The sequence below is a fragment of the Fringilla coelebs genome, assembly GCF_963513975.1.
Source record: "Fringilla coelebs genome assembly, chromosome: Z".
NCBI lineage: Eukaryota > Metazoa > Chordata > Aves > Passeriformes > Fringillidae > Fringilla > Fringilla coelebs.
In genome coordinates, this window is record NC_140031.1 from 10,071,647 (window position 1) to 10,088,714 (window position 17,068).

Below are 17,068 nucleotides of genomic sequence, written 5' to 3' on the forward strand. Positions count from 1 at the left end.
TGTGCCTACAAATTAATTAGCATCAGATACAAGAGAATTCTTAACCAATAGGAGAGAGAATGGTAATTAATAAAAGAACTAAATAACTCCTAGCCAATGAACATTAATGCCTGTGTTTACTAGAAGTGTAAATAACAAAACGTTTTGATTGTTGGTGTGCTTGATCTTTGGAATAACACTGAGGACTCGGGCTTGTGGAACTAAAACAAAAAATCAATGTCTCTCTTGGGTGTGTAATTACTGCCTTGTTATGCACCAGGTAACAAATCCAATTTTTCTGGACAACTCTCTCATGGCTCAGCGCACACATTCCCAGTACCCCCCGTGGTGTCTTACAGTCCCTTCTGTCACCATACCCAAGGTGTCATGCGTGTCCCCTGCTGTGACTCTCGGTGGCACAGAGTCCTCTGCAGCCTGCCCACCCCAGCAGCCCGTTCAGCCTGGAGCAGTGCCCGCCTGCCCATCTCCACCCAAAGGCTGCCCCTTGGCAGGAGGCCAGGTTTCGGCAGCACTGCCCCCTCTGCTGTAAAAGGGGCTGGGTGGGTGTGGGCAGAGCCTGGGCACCACACACGGCCATCGCCACCATGGGCACCGTGGGTGCTGCTGCTGCTCGTCCTGGCCCTGCTCGTGCCCTGTGGTGCTGCATCCAGGGAGGTGAGAGCAGCCCTGGGGCGGTCTGGCCATGCCAAGCCGTGCCGAGCTGAGCTGTCCCAGGTGCAGGGTGGGCAGTGAGGGCTGCACGCCCTGGCCAGGCCATCCCTGTCGTGCACTGGGAATGACCAGAGGGTGGCCTGATCCTGCTGTGCTATCTGGTGCCATGTCATGCCCTGCTGGGCCGTGCCACTCCATGCTGTGCTGTGCCGTGCCACAGACTGCTGTGCCTTGCTGTCCTGTGCCACGCTGTGCCACCCCTGGGCCACAGTGTGCAGGGCTGACAGGGTTGCATGTTTCTATCATGCCGTGCTGTACTGTCGTGTGACACCCCAGCACAGTGTTTCTCTGCTCCCATTGTGTCTGGCTGTGCCATGCCACACCACAGTGCAGTGTCTGTGACCAAGGAGGCTGCCAGCTCTGGCTGTGCCGTCCTTGGGGGTGCTGTGGGTCACCTCTCCCTGCTATAGGGGGGTACCCAGTACTCCCAGCTCCGCCCTGCCCTGCCCAGAGAGGGAGAGGTGCTGTCCCAGCTGGTCTCAGTTGCCACAGAGAGGGCCATGCCATGGGACACACATGCCACTGCTGGTGGGGGGAGAGGAAACTGTGGCTCAGCACCGCCCAAGCCACCCACACAACCCCTGGTCCCCAGTGCGACCTGCAGGGCCTGTGGAGAAATGAGCTGGGCTCCAATATGACCATCTTGGCCACAAACATATCTAGGACCTTCTCAGGCTACAGCCACACTGCAGTAGCAGCCACCAGCAAGCAGATCCTGGTGTCACCCTTGCAAGGGGTCCCGCAGCATCCCAGTGCCAAGGGACACCCCCCCTTCAGCTTCACTGTGCAGTGGCAGCTCTCAGCTACAGCAGTGACAGTGATCCTCTGCCCGTGCTGGGAGTGGGGACCCCCTGTCTGGTGCCCCAAATCCCCTGTGGCACCCAGAGGAGCCCTGGCTGTGGGCACAGATTGGCCACATGCACACATCCCTGCCGTGGGAAGTGGTGGTGGGAGAGCTTGTCTGTGATGGGTTTCAGGGTTGTTTGGAAGAGGTGATGGGGGTGTCTGTCTGTCCAGAGGCAGGCTGATGACCAACTCTCTGTCCAGTGATGTGGAAGTGGTCCACCTGGCCAGTGTGGCAGGGAAGTCCATCTCTCTGTCCAGGGCATGTTTGTCTGTCTGTCTGCCAGAACCAGGTGGCCCAGGCTTCCCTGTCTTGAGGTGCAGGCTCTCACCCTGCTCTGCCTCTCTCAAACCTTGCCAGACTCCACCACTGCCTTCATGGATCACCAAGGGAAGGAGACACTGGAGACCATGTGGCTCCTGCGGGAAGAGGTCCTGTCACACAAGGATACCTGGAAAGCCACAAGGTGAGATCTGCCCCTGCCATCTCACCCTACAGCCCTCCCTCCCACCCTGCTGACACATCTTCCCTGCAGAGTTGGCTCTTCCATCTACACCCACATCAAGTGATGGGAACAGGGACTAGTACTGCCTGCACCCTGCTGTCCTTCTGCATCTCCAAGTCTCCCCACAGTCCCAGTCCCAAGCTGGGCTCTTAGCAAGGAAACACAGCCTCGCTTTTCCCTGCTTCTTCCCAGTGCCTCCCAGCAACCTGTTGGTGGAGCTCCTCATTCCCACACTTGCTGCCTTCCCACATGGAGCCAAACAAACCTTTCCCCACACGGCAGAGAGCTGTGTCCCTGGGGTACAGGCAGCCATGTGTGGGTGTCTCCCCATCTGTGGCCATGGGGAGACCGAGGTGCTGGTGGGGGGACAACAGGGAAGTGTTTTGGAGGGGATGGGAAAAATGGGGTTGGGGGACAGCAATTCTGCTTCCTGATGATGGCTTCAGGCCTCAGTAGGGGCCTTCTTGCCTGTGTACCCATTTGGGACATTCACAGGGCTGGGTGGCTCCAGGCAGCGCCCCCAGTGTGGGGCAGCAGGACGCCCCAGGGCTGAGGGTAGGGGTGAAAGCCGCATGCAGGCAAGCCAGCACTCTTCCTCTGGCCTCATCCAGTGTCTCTGCACCCCTCTCCGCCTCATCCTCCCATCAAACTCCATTTCCAGCTACTGCTCTGCTTGGGAGTCTTGGCATTGCATGCACATGTAGGGGAGAGCAGAGGGAACTCCGGGGTGTTGGGGCGGTCCAAAATCCAGGCTGGATGCTGGAGGAATCAGGAGAGAGGCCGGGGACTCCAGGGGGAGCTGCTGGGCAGAGCGGGTGGCCAAAGCCAGGTACTGCAGGTGTGCCTGTTGTGCGCATGAAGGCACAGTGTACTTCCCACTGACCGGCTGTACCTGATCAGCTGGGAGGTGGAACAGGATACGGATCCTTTCCTGGTGTTCATGTTCACAGAATGTTATCTGAACATTAAGCTTAGTCAGCTCCTTAGGAAAGGAAACAAATCAAACACTGGCCCGATGCCCTTTGCACCGGTCTGACACTATAATTCACTAATCCATCATTTCAGCAGCTCATGAAGTTTCTAACTCATTAGTTACATAATCCACGATTAACAGCTCCTAACTGCTGCTCCTGAGCACTACATGGAAAAGCTGTGTGGGCAAGGAGAGGTGCAAAGGATGTAAAGGACAATGCTGCCTGGCGGCTGCAGGGCTGCTGAGACAAGAGACTGCTGGATGGGGCAGAAAGCACACAGTGCCCTGAGAAAGTGTCAGTGCCTGTCTGCCATCCTCTTCCTCTCACAGTGTGCCTGTCCTTCCCCAGCCTTCCACAGCCTTTGCTCTTTTCCCTCATTCCCTGCTGGGTTTTTGGGCTGCACACAGAGCACACAGACCTGAGGCTCTCCAGGGTAAGCTTGTACTGACTGACCACAACCGGTTGATGTGCCTGGTGGTCCAGCTTTTGGTCAAAAGTCACGGTGCATCCTCATCCTCACCCTTGCACCCTCATCCTCATGCCTGCATTCCGCACAGAACCCTCAGTTCATCCCCTCTGATCCTTGGCACTGCCCTGGTTGTGCTGGGGTTGTTATCCTGCATCCCCTCCCCAAACACCCACTGTGGCTGTCACCAGCGCCATAAGCACCCAAAGAGTTCTCTGGGTGGTCTGTGAGGCTAAAGGCTCGGGACCCCAGTGTGAGTGGAGGATGAGGCTGGGAGCCCTGTACAGCAGGGCACGAGGCCACTGACAACCATGTTGGCCCAGGACAAAGATTTAATTTAATATAATTTCTGTCATTTCATTACCCCCACAACTGCAAATTTCCTGGCTCCTGGTTCCTCCTAAGAAGGCAGCCAGTGGGACAGAGAATGATCCAAGTGTTGTGCTTGCTTAATTAGAAAACTGAAAGTAAAACTGTAGAGTTTTACGAGCAACCAGCACTGGGGGTGCCAGTGCTGATTCACAATCTGTATATCACAATCTGTGTTCATCAGCTATCCTAACTACCCCACATCCTGCCCCTCACCTTGGTGTGATCCTGCCCTTTTATTGACATTTCATTTGCCTTTTCCTCTTGCCTGGTACATGCAACCTGGGCTGCTCACTTCCAGCCTGTAATGCCCTACTCAGAGGTTTTCCTACTGTTGTTAAGGCCAGTTTGCTTCATTCATCTCCCAGTTCCCTGGATCCACTGCAGATCACCTGCTGTCCCTGCACACATGCCTTGCCCAGTCCTCATGACTCTCTGTCCTTCTGTCCATCCTCTGCGGTGACCAGAGGTTGCTTTTGGACACAGGAGCTCCAGCAGGGCAGGATGGAAACTTAGACCCAGCCCTCAACCAGTAGACATGGGGCTAAATACCCCCAGACTGGGTGGTGGCAGTGGGCAGCCCCACGGAACCCCTCCTGCATCCCTGTTCTGCCCATTCCTGCATCCACCCCTGTTCCAGTCCGCGTGTCAATCTCCACCCCTGCCTCTAATCCCTCAACCCTGCCCCCCTCCCTGCCCCATCCCCATCCCCCCCACCTTGCTTCCAACTCCATCCCTGCCCCTGTTCCCGTCCCCATCCATGTGCACATCCCCCATCCCTCATCCTTGCCCCCGTCCCCACCCCAGTTCCTGTTTCCATCCCACCACAGCCTCTCCCTTTCTTGATCCCCAACCCTGTGCCCACCCCCGTCCTTGCAACCTGTCCCTGTCCCGACACCTCATTCCCTTCCTGTCTCCTTGCCCTTCCTCTGGCAGTATGGGTCCCTCCCTCAGGTACCACCCGGGGCTTTCCCGGAAAGCAGTGCCGGAGCCGAAGGATATAAGTCCGTGAGTCACTGGCATGGTGTAGCTCCTCGCCGCCGCCGCATCCGAGCTGCATCCCGATGAGCCGCCGCGTCCTCTCCGTTCTCGCCCTCTCTGCCGGGACGTCCGTGGCCGCGGCTGCGGCAGGCTTCCAGGTGGGAGCTCCTGCTGGGAGGCAGGCGGGGGAAACTCGGCTCCGGGGAAGTCTGGGTGGGAGCACGCCTGGGAATCCCGGTGTTCGGGGAGGGACACGGGTGGGAGACTCGCCGGAGGGGTTGAGTATGAAATGGGAGCTGCAGCGCTTGTTAGGCATGGGACACGCGTGGGAGATCCATCTGCGGGGGAATACTCGGCAACAGGAGAGTCCCCTGCTCCAGCGGGTACCCAGACGAGAAACCCTGCCGAGGGAGATGAAGGAACTGATGCTCCAGGGTAATCCGTGTGCCCGGGAGGGATGTGCATGGAGATTCCTTCCCTGTTGCAGGAGCCATGGATGTGGAAATGCCCCACTTCTCCTGCTCAGGGACTTGGAGGGGCATTGGGGCAGGGGAAGCATGGGGACCCTCCTCCAAGGGGTGACTTGCCCCTGTCTTGGATGGTACAGTGTGGCAGAGAACAGGCAGCACTTAGAACTGCTGGTGGGATGTGCAGGGCTCTGGTGAGACAGAGCCCACAGAGGACCTGGGGGCTATGCCCATCCCAGTGACCTACCCTGTTGTGCTACACGTGTGCTGAGCACAGCATAGGTACTTACAAACACGGGCAGATCTGCTCTGGACTCACACAGCTCACCTGCCAGGGCTATAGCAGGGGTCCCACCCATGTTCCTGCCTGTCCAAGGCTCCCACCTTTTACTTTTCCTCTTCACCTCTCCCCTTTGTTTGGCTTACACCAGCTTTTGGCCCTCTTGATGTAGCTGACATAGCAGCAACTTTGTGAATCAAGTATTTAAAAAATGAATGCTTGAGCACTCTCAGGACTCCAGAAACACTCTGCTGTGCCACCATCCACAGCCTGACCTGTGTTTGTGTTCTTTTCCAAGCTCCTCTGCCAGGGAGTTGAGCACCCTGGGGAGAAAAAGGCCAGCAAGAAAGAGGAAAAGGCAACCATGGGGAAGAGCAGAAGGCCCATCAAGGTGAGTGCCAGCCCCAGTGGGCACTGGGGGGTGTGGGCAGGGGGCTCAGCCTGTAAGGGCAGTGTACAGGCAGCCCCCAGGGACACGTCTGCTTATCCCCAGCCGTGCAACCTGGCCGGCTGGTGGGAGAATGATCTGGGCTCCAAGATGCAAGTGTTCGAGGTTGGCAAGGACGGAACCTTCTCTGGTGAGTACCACACCGCCGTGTCAAGCACCAAGAAACCTATCCAGCCATCCCCACTGACTGGCTCCCAGCACCTGGATGAGGATGGACAGTGCACCTTTGGCTTCACTGTCAACTGGAAGAAGTTCTCAGGTCTGTAGTTGCAGGATGGCTGTTGTTGGATGGCGTGCTGGGATGGAGAGGGGAGCTCAGGCAGGTCCCAGTGCTCATCCCCATTCCTCTGTTCTCTTTGCTGTCCCCTGTCTTTCCTTCCCTGATCTCTTCCCCACTCTGGATGGTGTCTGCAGCCAGCAGTACACCTCCCAAAACAAGGTCTGGGTGAGGCAGCAGCTAGGGTTGCTTTGACAACACCCCTGCCACACACCATTTCCCTGCAAATACCGGGATCCACTCAGGCTCCATGAGCACTAAACTCACTGATGCGTGTGAAGCTCCAAAATCAGCTGGGGTCCTGTTGGGATGCTAACAGCCACCACTGCTTTAGACTCCACAGCCGTCTTTGTGGGCCAGTGCTTCAATGGGGATGATGGGAAGGAGGTCCTGCACACATCCTGGCTGCTGCGGGAGAAAGTCGACTCAGAGCCGGATGACTGGAAAGCCACCAGGTGAGCCAAGGTACCCCCAGTCCATCTGGGATCGCTGGGATCCCTGCCCTGCTGCTCGCTGGGCACCAATGGGCAACTGCTTCCTCACAGGACTGGGCACAACACCTTCACTCGAGCGGGCTGAAAGAGGGAGAAGCATCTTATCCTGTCCGCACCTGGGAGACTGGAGTCCCCTCAGCAGGATCAGTGTGTACCAGCATGCCCTGATATTTCCAGCCCTGGAGGAAGATATGCTAAGAAACACCAAATAAAAGCAAAGATATTTAAACACAACTTTGTGCAGTCTGGGGATATGTCCTGGAAAAGCTGGGCTAAAACTCGGTGGGGGGCAGGTTCGGGATGAAATTCTCATTCCCTTATTCTGGGAAGAGACTGGCCCCAAGAAAGTCCCTTTTCCAGCCCAAACAGGATGGTGCATCCCCAAAGTAACCCTATGACAATAACTGTGACCAGCACTCACTCCTTCCTGCTGAAAGGCTGGTGAGTCTGATGGGAGGGTAGGCTGGGGAGCTCTTCTGCATCCCAAAAACCTGGCTGGGAGGCCCCCGACTCTGACACACCCTTCAGCAGGCAGGTGAGGGGCCTTGGCTGCGTCCACACCCCTGGGAAGTGCCAAGTGCTGCTCTGTACCAGCCACACAGGGCCAGTAGCTGCAGTACACCCAGCCCAAAACTCTTTCTGGGAAATGTGATTTACTGAAAAGCTAATGGCCAGCAAATACAGCCTCTCAAATCTCTGCCCAATGGACTACGTGACTGACCAAATCAGGAGTGCCTGTGCTGCCTTAGGCACACCTCTAAGCTAAAGAGAATGATTTCCAGGAAATCAGCTCTTGGTCTGAATCTGAAACTTAGTCCTTGTGCCTTTGATTCCCAAAATAACTCGGGACAGTGCTGCATGCCCTGAGCTGGCATACTGCCCGGGATTTGATGAATTTAAAAGTAGGACTGGCCTGCTGGGGCCGCCACCCCCCTCTGCTCCCCTGGCTTTTCTGCCACAAATGCTGTGGGTGGGAGAGCTTTGCTAACAGCCGCTGTGGCTTTAGCAAGTTTGCCTGCTCTGTGTTTTCACCTGCCTTGTGGCAAACTCACATATGGTTTGCTTCTCACATCTTTCTCCCTGGGGGTCATCTCTTCTGTTTCCAGAGCAGTGCTGCTGTTCCTTTCTCCGTGCCTTGCTGGCATTTCTTCAGCTTTTTCAGTTCCCCTACAGCACTTCTGACCAGAATGTCTTTACACCAGCCCTCTGCTATGCATTTATGTATCTGCACGGCTTTTTACGTGCTTTTAGAGGAGTCTGAGAAGTGGGAAAGTGAGAGGCAGAGGGACCACAGGACTCTGCTCTCACCTGAAGCCTGGCCAGCTCAGCAGTGAGGCGCCCCACTAAACCTCCAGCCTCACTGCATGCATCCTCCTGACCTCGTTATTGCCTTCATGCCAGCATTTCCCCAAGGCAGGGCTCTCCCAAGGCTGTGCAGCATTCCCAGAGTGCTTCACCAAGGCAGCAGTGCTGACCACAGTCGGAGCATCCTGCAAACCCCAGCAGGCAGCCACAGTGCTGGTGAGGAACATGGCAGGCATGAGCTGGCAGAGCTATTTCCGAGGCCAGTCCCTACCTCAGGGCACCCAGCCTGGCTGCAACACATCCCTGGCACACCTCGGGTTTGGGGTGACAGGAGATTGGACCTGGGGGTGACAGCAGGTATCTGGGAGTGGTTAAGGATGGGGATGTTTCTCCTGGACATTCAGCACATCTCAGCTCTGAGTTTTATTCGGCTGCAAACCTGCTTACGGTGTTGGTCTGCAAACCCTGCACCGTTTGTTGCCATCTAGCACAGCCTCATCAGCAAGGCAAACGTGAGCCAGGCTTCCCCTTCAGCCCCACTGCAGGAAAACCCGCTGTTTCTGCTGCATGATGAGCTTGATCAGGGTCATTCACACATTGTGAACGCCTCCAGAGGCAGGGGGAGCTGGTGGAGGCAGGAGGCACCTGAAATCACATGGGCATGGCTGTGTGGCACAGCTGTTCACACACATAGTGTATCAGTTAAAAAAAAAACAAAAAACAAAAAACAAACTTATTAGGATCTTGGCATGGGGTGATGTTTGCATAAGGATCAAATCTCTTCAAGCACTGAAGTCACTGTTAGAATGGAGAAGGAGTTTCAACTGCAGGGGTCCTCCAGCACTTACATGTCTTAACCACATGTGGAAAACTCTCCTGCGCAACCATTTCTGTGGGGACTGCTCCTGTCAACCGTTTACAAATGTCCCAGCATTGAACATCTTGGTGCCCAACATCTCCCACTGCAGCTGTTGACCCACCTAAGCAGACAGAGGCAGGGAGTTCCCGGGTTGCTCAAGGGACTGCATGGTTGGTGGGTTTGGGTGTACCAAAACCTGCTACCCTCCACTCTGCAGCAATCACAAAAGAGTAATTTGACTTTCAAGCCATAACTTCACTGATGAGTGGAGACACATAGCTCTCACCCCCTCCACTACTTCTACATGGTCCTCTGGTCAGGACCACATATTGTTCTCTGCTCTTCTGCCTCTCTCCCTCTCTCCCATGACCCTATTCCAGCTGTAGCCTTGCCAACCACAGACTGCCATCCTGAGAGAATGGAGTAGCTCCTTAGTTATGTTCTCAGCCCTTCCTGGGTCTGGTTTGGAACCAGGGCACCCTCCCAGATGTGTTTTGCCTCCCTACCCTACAGATGAACTCATCAAATTTGTCAGTATAACCCTTTGTGTGGATGAGGAACCTGCAGCTTGTCCAGCTTGCCCTACATGGCTCAGAGGGTTACTCACTCCTGCCACCCTGCCCCACCCAGGCTGTGCTGTGCCACCAGGGCTGAGTCCCCTCCACTGCCCTGCACCCTGACCAGGCAGCTATCACTGACCTTGGCTCCAGTGTATCCATCTTGGCTGTGAACAGAAAAGGCAACTTCACTGGCTGCTGCCACACACCACGAACAAGGCCTGGGTATCACTGCTGTAGGTGACACATTCGATGAACCAGAAGAGCCAGCTCACCTTCAGCTATCAACTGGAGTTTTTCAGGAGCTTCTCCATCCCCAGCCTCCCTCTTGTATTCTCAGAGCTCCTCCAGTGTCCACTAGATGACCTTGGAGTATCCCTGCCCTTCCTGTGATGTCCAGCTCAGCTGGGCTCATGCCACCATGCCCTGCAAATCCCTTGCCTGTTCAAGGTCCCAGCAGGACAGGAGGCTGGGGAGGGAAACATCACCCACCCACAAGCAGCCTTTCCCACTGACAAACTGGGTGCCTAAGAGGGACAGCCCCATCCCATCCCATCCCATCCCATCCCATCCCATCCCATCCCATCCCATCCCATCCCATACCATCCCATCCCATCCCTTCACAGACTGCAGACTCCATCACCACCTCCATGGGCCAAAGCTTCACAGATGAGGAGAGAAAGGAAATACTGAAGGACCACATGGATCATGCAAGATGAGGCTGACCTGCTCGAGGATGACTGCAAAGCTAGTGGGTGGGCTGCAGGGCACTGTCCATCCTTGCTCTGTACTGGTGCTGCCCCTGTGGGTGTTGCATGGAGCCCACAGGGGAGAGCCAAGTCCTGGGTGCTGGGAGCCAGCTGGGCAGCAAGCAAGAGAGAGCAGTGTCAAGACCCCAAGTGCTTTTGCAGCAAGTCCCCAGGATGAGAGTTGAACACAGCCCTATAATTTTTTATTAAAAACAAAGTTCAATTTGAACATAGGATCCTGCTCCCTGAGGAAGAGGAGAGTGGGTTTCCTTGTCTTCAGGCCCAGGAAAGACGAGAAGGATTTCCAAAGCAGATCTCACCCCTTGTGCTTGGGCAGGGGCTAGAGAGGCACCTCATGACCTGGACACAGCCAGATGCCACTTCTGTCTTCCCATGCGGGGACATGTTCACCTGGTTAGAGTGGTGTCTTAGGAGATGGGTCTGTGCCATGCCCTGTGCAAATGCCAGGCAGTCTGAGCACCCCCACTACAGTCTTGCACCATCAGGAACTCCTTGGGAAGGGTCAGACAGGGCCCTGCCCAGCCTCAGAGCATACGGCATCGCCTCCCATGGTGTCTAGGGAGACACCGTGCACAGAACACACCCTCCCACAGGAATAAGCAAATTTTAACATCTACACATCTTCCAGGAAAGCCCTTCTGCACTTGCAAAAATGGGTGATTCAAGAGCTCCTGCTGCAGCGACAGTCTTAGGTCCCAAACCCGAGGAAAGCCCAGCACAGCCAGGAGGAAAACAGTTTAGAAAGAGCAGCAGACACTCACAATGTAGGAGGGGAGGTGACAGGGATGAGCCCCTGCGGGCATTCCCGTCACCAGCCAGTGCATCAGGGCACAGCTGGCCGGGCTGCTCTCGCTCCAGCCTGTGTTTAGGTGGCAGCACTGGGTCGGTGGCAGTGGGACAGTGTCAGGCCGTGCCCGCCCCCAGGGCTCCGGCACTGAGCAAGGAACGGGGCGGAGCCTCTTGGACAGTGGATGTGTAAATCATCCCTGCATCCCCACCTCCCGACACAGCCGTGCTCATCCCCGCGTTCCTCCGGCGCTGCCCAGGTCAGGCAGACCTCGTCACCTCACCTGGCCTGGGCACGCTGACATCAGGACACTCAAGCCGCAGCTGCCAGCCGTCATAGCTCCGGTTACAGCTCTATAAAGGGGTTCGGGATGCAGGGCAGAGAGGCAGCTGGGCCGGGTATTTCGCAGCCCCGCAAACATGGGGGGCGGCGCTTTCATCCTGGTCCTCGCCCTCGCCGTGGCCCTGGCAGAGAGTGTTGCTTCTGCAGAGAGGAAGGTACGGGGATGGGTGACAGTGGGAGTGTAGCAGAAATGGCAAAGGGATGCAGTGTGGGCAGCCAGGAGTTCTCCCTTAAATGCCATTTTAGGCTTAGACAAGCAGGAGAACCTTGCAAGAACCAAGTCCAGGTAGAGGCAAGGTATCCCTGAATCACCCTCAGCCACCTGGTACCACCTCCAGAACGATTTGTTCCTATGAGGGAACCATGCACAGGGCATTCCTTCACTTGGGGTTTGTGCCTGGGAGCACCATGCCTGTGGCATCCCCTCGATGTCTGGGGTCTGTGTCTGGGTGTACCCTGCATGCTGCAGGGCTGGGATATTCTGGCTTTGCTCCACCATCTCCTCAGCAGCACCCTGGGGCAGCATTTCCCCAAAGTGGGATTAGGGACAGTCAGCGCCCTGCAGCTGCACTCACAGCAGGGCTGTGGCTCCCCTGGTATGGGGCAGCAGCAGGGACGTGGTCCCTCTGCATGTGGGGGCACTGAGTATGTGACTCTATTCCTTCAGTGCCAGCTCAGCGGACTGTGGAGGAATGACCAGGACTCACTGATGGAGATTTCGGTGTTGAGGGACAATGGGGACTTCCATGGACAATACCTCACACGAGTCACCCTCTCCGGGGGCTGTGCCCAAGTTTCCCCCCTGAGGGGTGCCCAGCAGCAGCTTGGAGAGGAGGGCTGGCCCACCTTTGCCTTCACTGTGCGCTGGGACAAGTTCTCCAGTAAGTGCCAGGACGCCTGGAGATGTCACAGCAGTGTCAATGGAATTCCTGCATGCAGCCAGCAGGAATTTTCTTTCAGCAGGAATTCAGCTGGGTGATGCTTTGGGGCAGCTAAGCAGCGACACATGCACAGTGTGGTGCTAAGGGGCAATGTTGGGCTTGAACAGGGGAGCCTCTCCTCACCCAGCATCCTCGGGGCATCCATGGTGGGTCCAGACCCTGTTAGCACAACTGGGATGTGCTAACAAATCCTGCCTTACCTGAGGGAGCCACAGGGAAGGGCAGGACGCCCCCAGCATGGGTTTGGTGGTCGGTTGTGTGGCCATTGGAGCAGGAACACAGCTGTGTCTGGGACGACAGTGGGGGAGGGGAAGAAGCCAGTTTCCCCACGGATCTCCCAATAAGTGCTTCCTCCCAGATGCCACCACTGCCTTCGTGGGGCAATGCTTTGTGGATGCAGGTGGAAAGGAGATGCTGAGCACCATGTGGCTGCTGCGTGAAGCTGTCGGGTCCCTTGAGGAGGACTGGAAAGCCACAAGGTAGTGGGGGGATATGAGCAACACTAATCCTACAGAGGGGTCCTCACTTGAGGAAACTTGGGGGGAATTCAGGGACACCCCATCAGAGCACTGGCAGCTCTGAGTGGGCAGTGTCTGTGGGTCATCCTACAGGAACTCTCATCTTCTCTCAGGGTGGGCAGAAACGTCTTCACACGCAAACGCACCACAAAAGGAAAGATTCTGCCGAACTTGTCCCCTCCCTGCGAGGCTGTGTCTTCACCAGGCCCTTGATGGGGTGCCCTGGCTGCAGCCTAACCCCCCAACAAGGCAAGAAAAACCTGCCTCCCAGCTGCAAATAAAATTTTAAAATAATCATCTTTTGCTGCCTTTTCTTAGAGTCTATTCTTGCCACACCTTCTGTCCCCAAAGATACACCTGTGGAGGTGAGGTCTCACCACTGCCCTTCTGCAGGGACATCTGCATTGCTCCCTTATCCCACCCATCTGCCTCCCTGGGCTCATTTCCCATCTCATCTAAACCCAAACTTCCATCCTGTGTCATCATTTTCCACCTGCCTGATAGTGGCAGGGCTAGCAGCAGCATCCTGAATTCAGCTCACTTCCTTGCAGTGCTTTCCTATCCATTCCCACCAGACCCTTTCCAGCACTGGGAATCCATGCTCTGTTGGATTGGGCAATTGAGGTAGCAATACCAGTAGATTTGAGATGCCGATTAACTTTGTGCTGTATGGCACCTCAAGTAAAATGTGCAAATAAAAGTTAAAGACCCCATCCTGCCCTGTCCCATCCTATCCCCTTGGGTCAGGGATTTCCCCCTTCTCTGCCATTAAATTTTGGCAGTGCCTCTCTATTTGTCACTGTAGACACCTGCCAAAGTTAGTCAGCTCTTTTGACACAAAGCTTTTGCCAGATCCGTGGGTGAAGAGAAAGCCTCTTGCAGAAGTGTTACAAAAATACCCCAGCCCCAGGGATGACAGCACCATGGCCACACAGTCCTTTATGCCTGGCCCAGCTCTAGCAAGGCTACAGCAGGGTGCCATGAAGTGGGGAGAAACATGGCACCACTCTGTGATCTCTAACAAGGTTGCTTGTCCCTGTCAAACATCACAGAAAGGCAGGAGCTGGTGTCAGGCCAAGAGAACAGAGTGTGGCTTCCAGGACAACAGCAAAAGACTCCCCAGGGGTAATTTCTCTGAGTACCTGGGATAGGCCATGAGTTTGGGACTGAAAAAGGCAAAGAGGAGGGATGCGTTAGGAGAGGGGTGTTTTCCACTCAGCCCAGCTTTTGAGGTTACCTAGATGAGAGAGAGATGTGCTGAGCACAGGGTGCCAGGATGTGCCAGGGCTAGCAGTGGGCACTGAGAGGTGCCACCCCAAAGGGTGGGCACTCCCCCACCCCTAATTTGCACACTGCAGCCTGTTGTGCGCCAAACACTGTTGTCTTGAACACAGCAGGTGTTAATTCAGCTGAATCCCAGCTGAATTTTCAGACATATGCCTGCTCCAGGCATCACAGCAAAGGCATGGCTCAGTAAGACAGGGACAGTGCATGCTGCATTTTTCAAATCAAAGGTCCTTTAGAGCCGCCAATACAAGGAAGAAGTGTGAATACAATGCTGGTTATCACACTCTGTTTAGCAAACACACTCACTGGGACCTCAGTAACGCTTCTGTGTTTACTCATTCCTTTAACTCTCATAAAAGTAAAAGCAAAAGCATCAAAACCAGCAGCTGACATCCAGGAGAGGCTGGAGAAATGGTACTACTTCTAAAATGACTAGCTGCAGCAGCGCTGCAGCATCCTCGTCAGGCAGTGGCAGCAGCAAAGCAGGGAGGGGGTGAGTGTTGAAATAGGTGGTGGTTTCCAGCCTTTGTGCATGGGAGACAGATTCCCAAAGAAGGTATTGATGCTTTCCAGGCTACTATAGGACCTTATAAAAAACTTGTGTCCCAACCCCTCTGTCATGCTTATTCCTGCGCTCCTTCCACCCTGACCAGGTCATGCAGACCTGCTCACCTCCCTCGCCTGTCCCGAGCACCCTGACATCAAGCCATTCATCTCACAGCTGCCATCCTGGTGCTGGTGGGGCTCCAGTTACAGCCCTATAAAGTGCGGCAGGCTGCAGGGCTGGGAGGAGCTCCTAGCAGCCATGGGGAGAAGTGCTTTTGCCTTGGTCCTCGCCATTGCCCTGGCAGTGTGTGTTGCCCCTGTGGAGAGGAAGGTATGGGGACAGATGACAGTGGGGACGTGGGGCTGACATTCTGCTAGACCCCAAAGTCTGTTGCTGGGGCATCATAGCTTAGCAGGGAGCCAGGGCTGGGCTGCTGGAGCTGGTGGCAACTGCACTGTGCTGCGCTGAGGGAAGCTGCAATGAGGTTGGGAGGAAGGGACTGCTCCTGCAAGGACGCTTCTTGCTGTGGGAAGTCATTCAGAGGAAGGTAAACAGAACCCTATCACAGACAGGTCCTATTCCCCCCCCACCCCACCCCTGCCCAGAATGCAGGGAAAACAGTGCACCTGCTGCTTCAGCATGGGGGGGACTCCCTCTCCCTTGGGTGGGTGAAACTATCCTGGACAGTGGCTGAGCTGAATGTGATTATAGGTCAGGCATGATGCTCACACTGAGATGGTGATGCCAGTGGCACATCAGGTCTGTGGCACACCACCCACTGCTGCAGACATCTCTGGGCAGAGCCAGGGTGAAGGGGTGCGGGCAGGATGCTTCCCCCCTCTCCCTCCCTCCCTCCAACCCACAGCATTGGCCTTGCAGTGCCTTCTCTCCGGGTCGTGGCGGAGCGACACCAGCTGCCGGATGGTTGTGTCCACCCTGGACAAGGACAACAGATTCTCCGGTTTTTACCTGCCAGGACCTGCTGCTGGCTACTCAGAACTCCTCACATCACCACTGGAGGGGTCCCAACAAGATACAGAGCTGGTCCCACAACCCACCTTCTCCTTCACTGTGAACTGGAGGCTCCAAGGTAGGCAGCAGGGGGCCATCATCCTGTGGGCAGGGATGCTAGCAGGACACAGGGTGACCTTGTGCCTCTCTACCTGACTCACCTTAAACCCTTCCAGACTCAGAGACTGCCCGGACAAGTGTCTTCTTGGGCCAGTGCTATGTGGACACCAAGGGGGAGGAGACCCTGCATGCCCTGTGGCTCCTGCGAGAGGCAGCCGACAGTCCTGCAGAGGACTGGAAAGGCACCCGGTGAGTGCTGGGTCCCAGCCACTGCTCTGCCAGGGTCTTCTGCAGCTCAGGCTGGAGAAGGGAGAAATCCCACAGGGTAAAGCATGGGAGAACTGTGAGGGTGGAATGGGTTCGTCACCAGTGATATGCAAGGGCTATGGAGCATCCGTGTAACATGGTCCACCCCTGCATGCCAGATGTGCCTCAGGGTGGGGGATCCCTGGATGGGCTGTGGCCACAGAGTGCACTTTCTGGGACCTTGTTTCCACTCTCCACAGCAGGAAGACAAGGAAAAGATGCCAGCACCTGGCACAGCCTCTGCCACAGGCTGTTGGAACCTGTAGTACCTCAGTCAGCCACACAATGCTCCCCCTGAGTTTCCCCTGTACCCTCCAAAGCATGCGTGACACCATCTGATTTAGTGTTTTCTGCAGGATTGGCACCAGCACGTTCACACGGATAAAATAATAGCAAGTGGGAAAATCCAGCAGACTTAGGATTGCAAGGAGTGCCTTGGCAGACTTTGTCCGCACCAGCCTGCTGCACTTGAGGTGCAACCTCAGCCCAGAGGTTCATGCTTTCTTAGGCAAGTTCACCAGATGCAAAATAAAGGTTTCTGTGGGGATGCAGGGCTTGGCTCTGTCTTCTGCCCTGCCTCAAACGTGTGGGGTTTGTCTCACCCAGCAGCCACCCTCCCACAGGGAGGTTTCATGCTGCACTGAGACCAAAAAAGACAAGGCTGAGGCGAGCAGAGTCCCTGGGGATGGTGACTGTCCCAGCTCCCCTCCCTGGCAGTGTGCAGCAGTACTGTGCCTGCAAACTTGATGCTATGTCTGGCTAACATGTCCCTAGGGGTCACTCCCAGATGCCCCTAGAGATGGGGGACAAACCAGGCTGTGGCCAGGCAGAAGGATAAGGCGCTGCCGCGGCCAACGCTGCAGAGCCCTCCCCGTGGGAGACGAGCACAGGAAGCTCTCGGGTGCCCGAACGCACGGGACGTTGCAAACAACTCTTGCAGAGCCGTCAGCCCCGGTTCCCAG

At 55.9% G+C, this 17,068-nt stretch overlaps 3 protein-coding genes across 3 annotated transcripts; all 3 read left to right on the plus strand.

Annotated features, from left to right (window-relative positions):
- Positions 1-584: 584 nt before the first annotated feature.
- LOC311164982 (uncharacterized protein) lies at positions 585-13,108 on the plus strand (the record flags this gene model as incomplete). Its single annotated transcript, XM_084224689.1, has 11 exons — positions 585-654; positions 1,122-1,132; positions 1,304-1,551; positions 1,759-1,820; positions 1,916-2,021; positions 2,922-3,034; positions 11,318-11,426; positions 11,471-11,591; positions 12,104-12,317; positions 12,736-12,856; positions 13,009-13,108. 11 exons carry the CDS (start codon positions 585-587, stop codon positions 13,106-13,108), a joined length of 1,275 nt encoding a protein of 424 aa, XP_084080815.1.
- On the plus strand, positions 4,934-6,901 carry LOC311165428 (avidin-like; the record flags this gene model as incomplete). Its single annotated transcript, XM_084225395.1, has 5 exons — positions 4,934-5,008; positions 5,896-5,988; positions 6,091-6,304; positions 6,657-6,777; positions 6,868-6,901. The coding sequence occupies 5 exons, from the start codon at positions 4,934-4,936 to the stop codon at positions 6,899-6,901; spliced, it is 537 nt and encodes a 178-aa protein (XP_084081521.1).
- Positions 13,109-14,987: 1,879 nt separating the features above from the next.
- LOC311165083 (avidin-like) lies at positions 14,988-16,496 on the plus strand (the record flags this gene model as incomplete). The annotated part of the gene is made up of 4 exons (XM_084224822.1): positions 14,988-15,059; positions 15,609-15,819; positions 15,917-16,049; positions 16,463-16,496. 4 exons carry the CDS (start codon positions 14,988-14,990, stop codon positions 16,494-16,496), a joined length of 450 nt encoding a protein of 149 aa, XP_084080948.1.
- Positions 16,497-17,068: the final 572 nt, after the last annotated feature.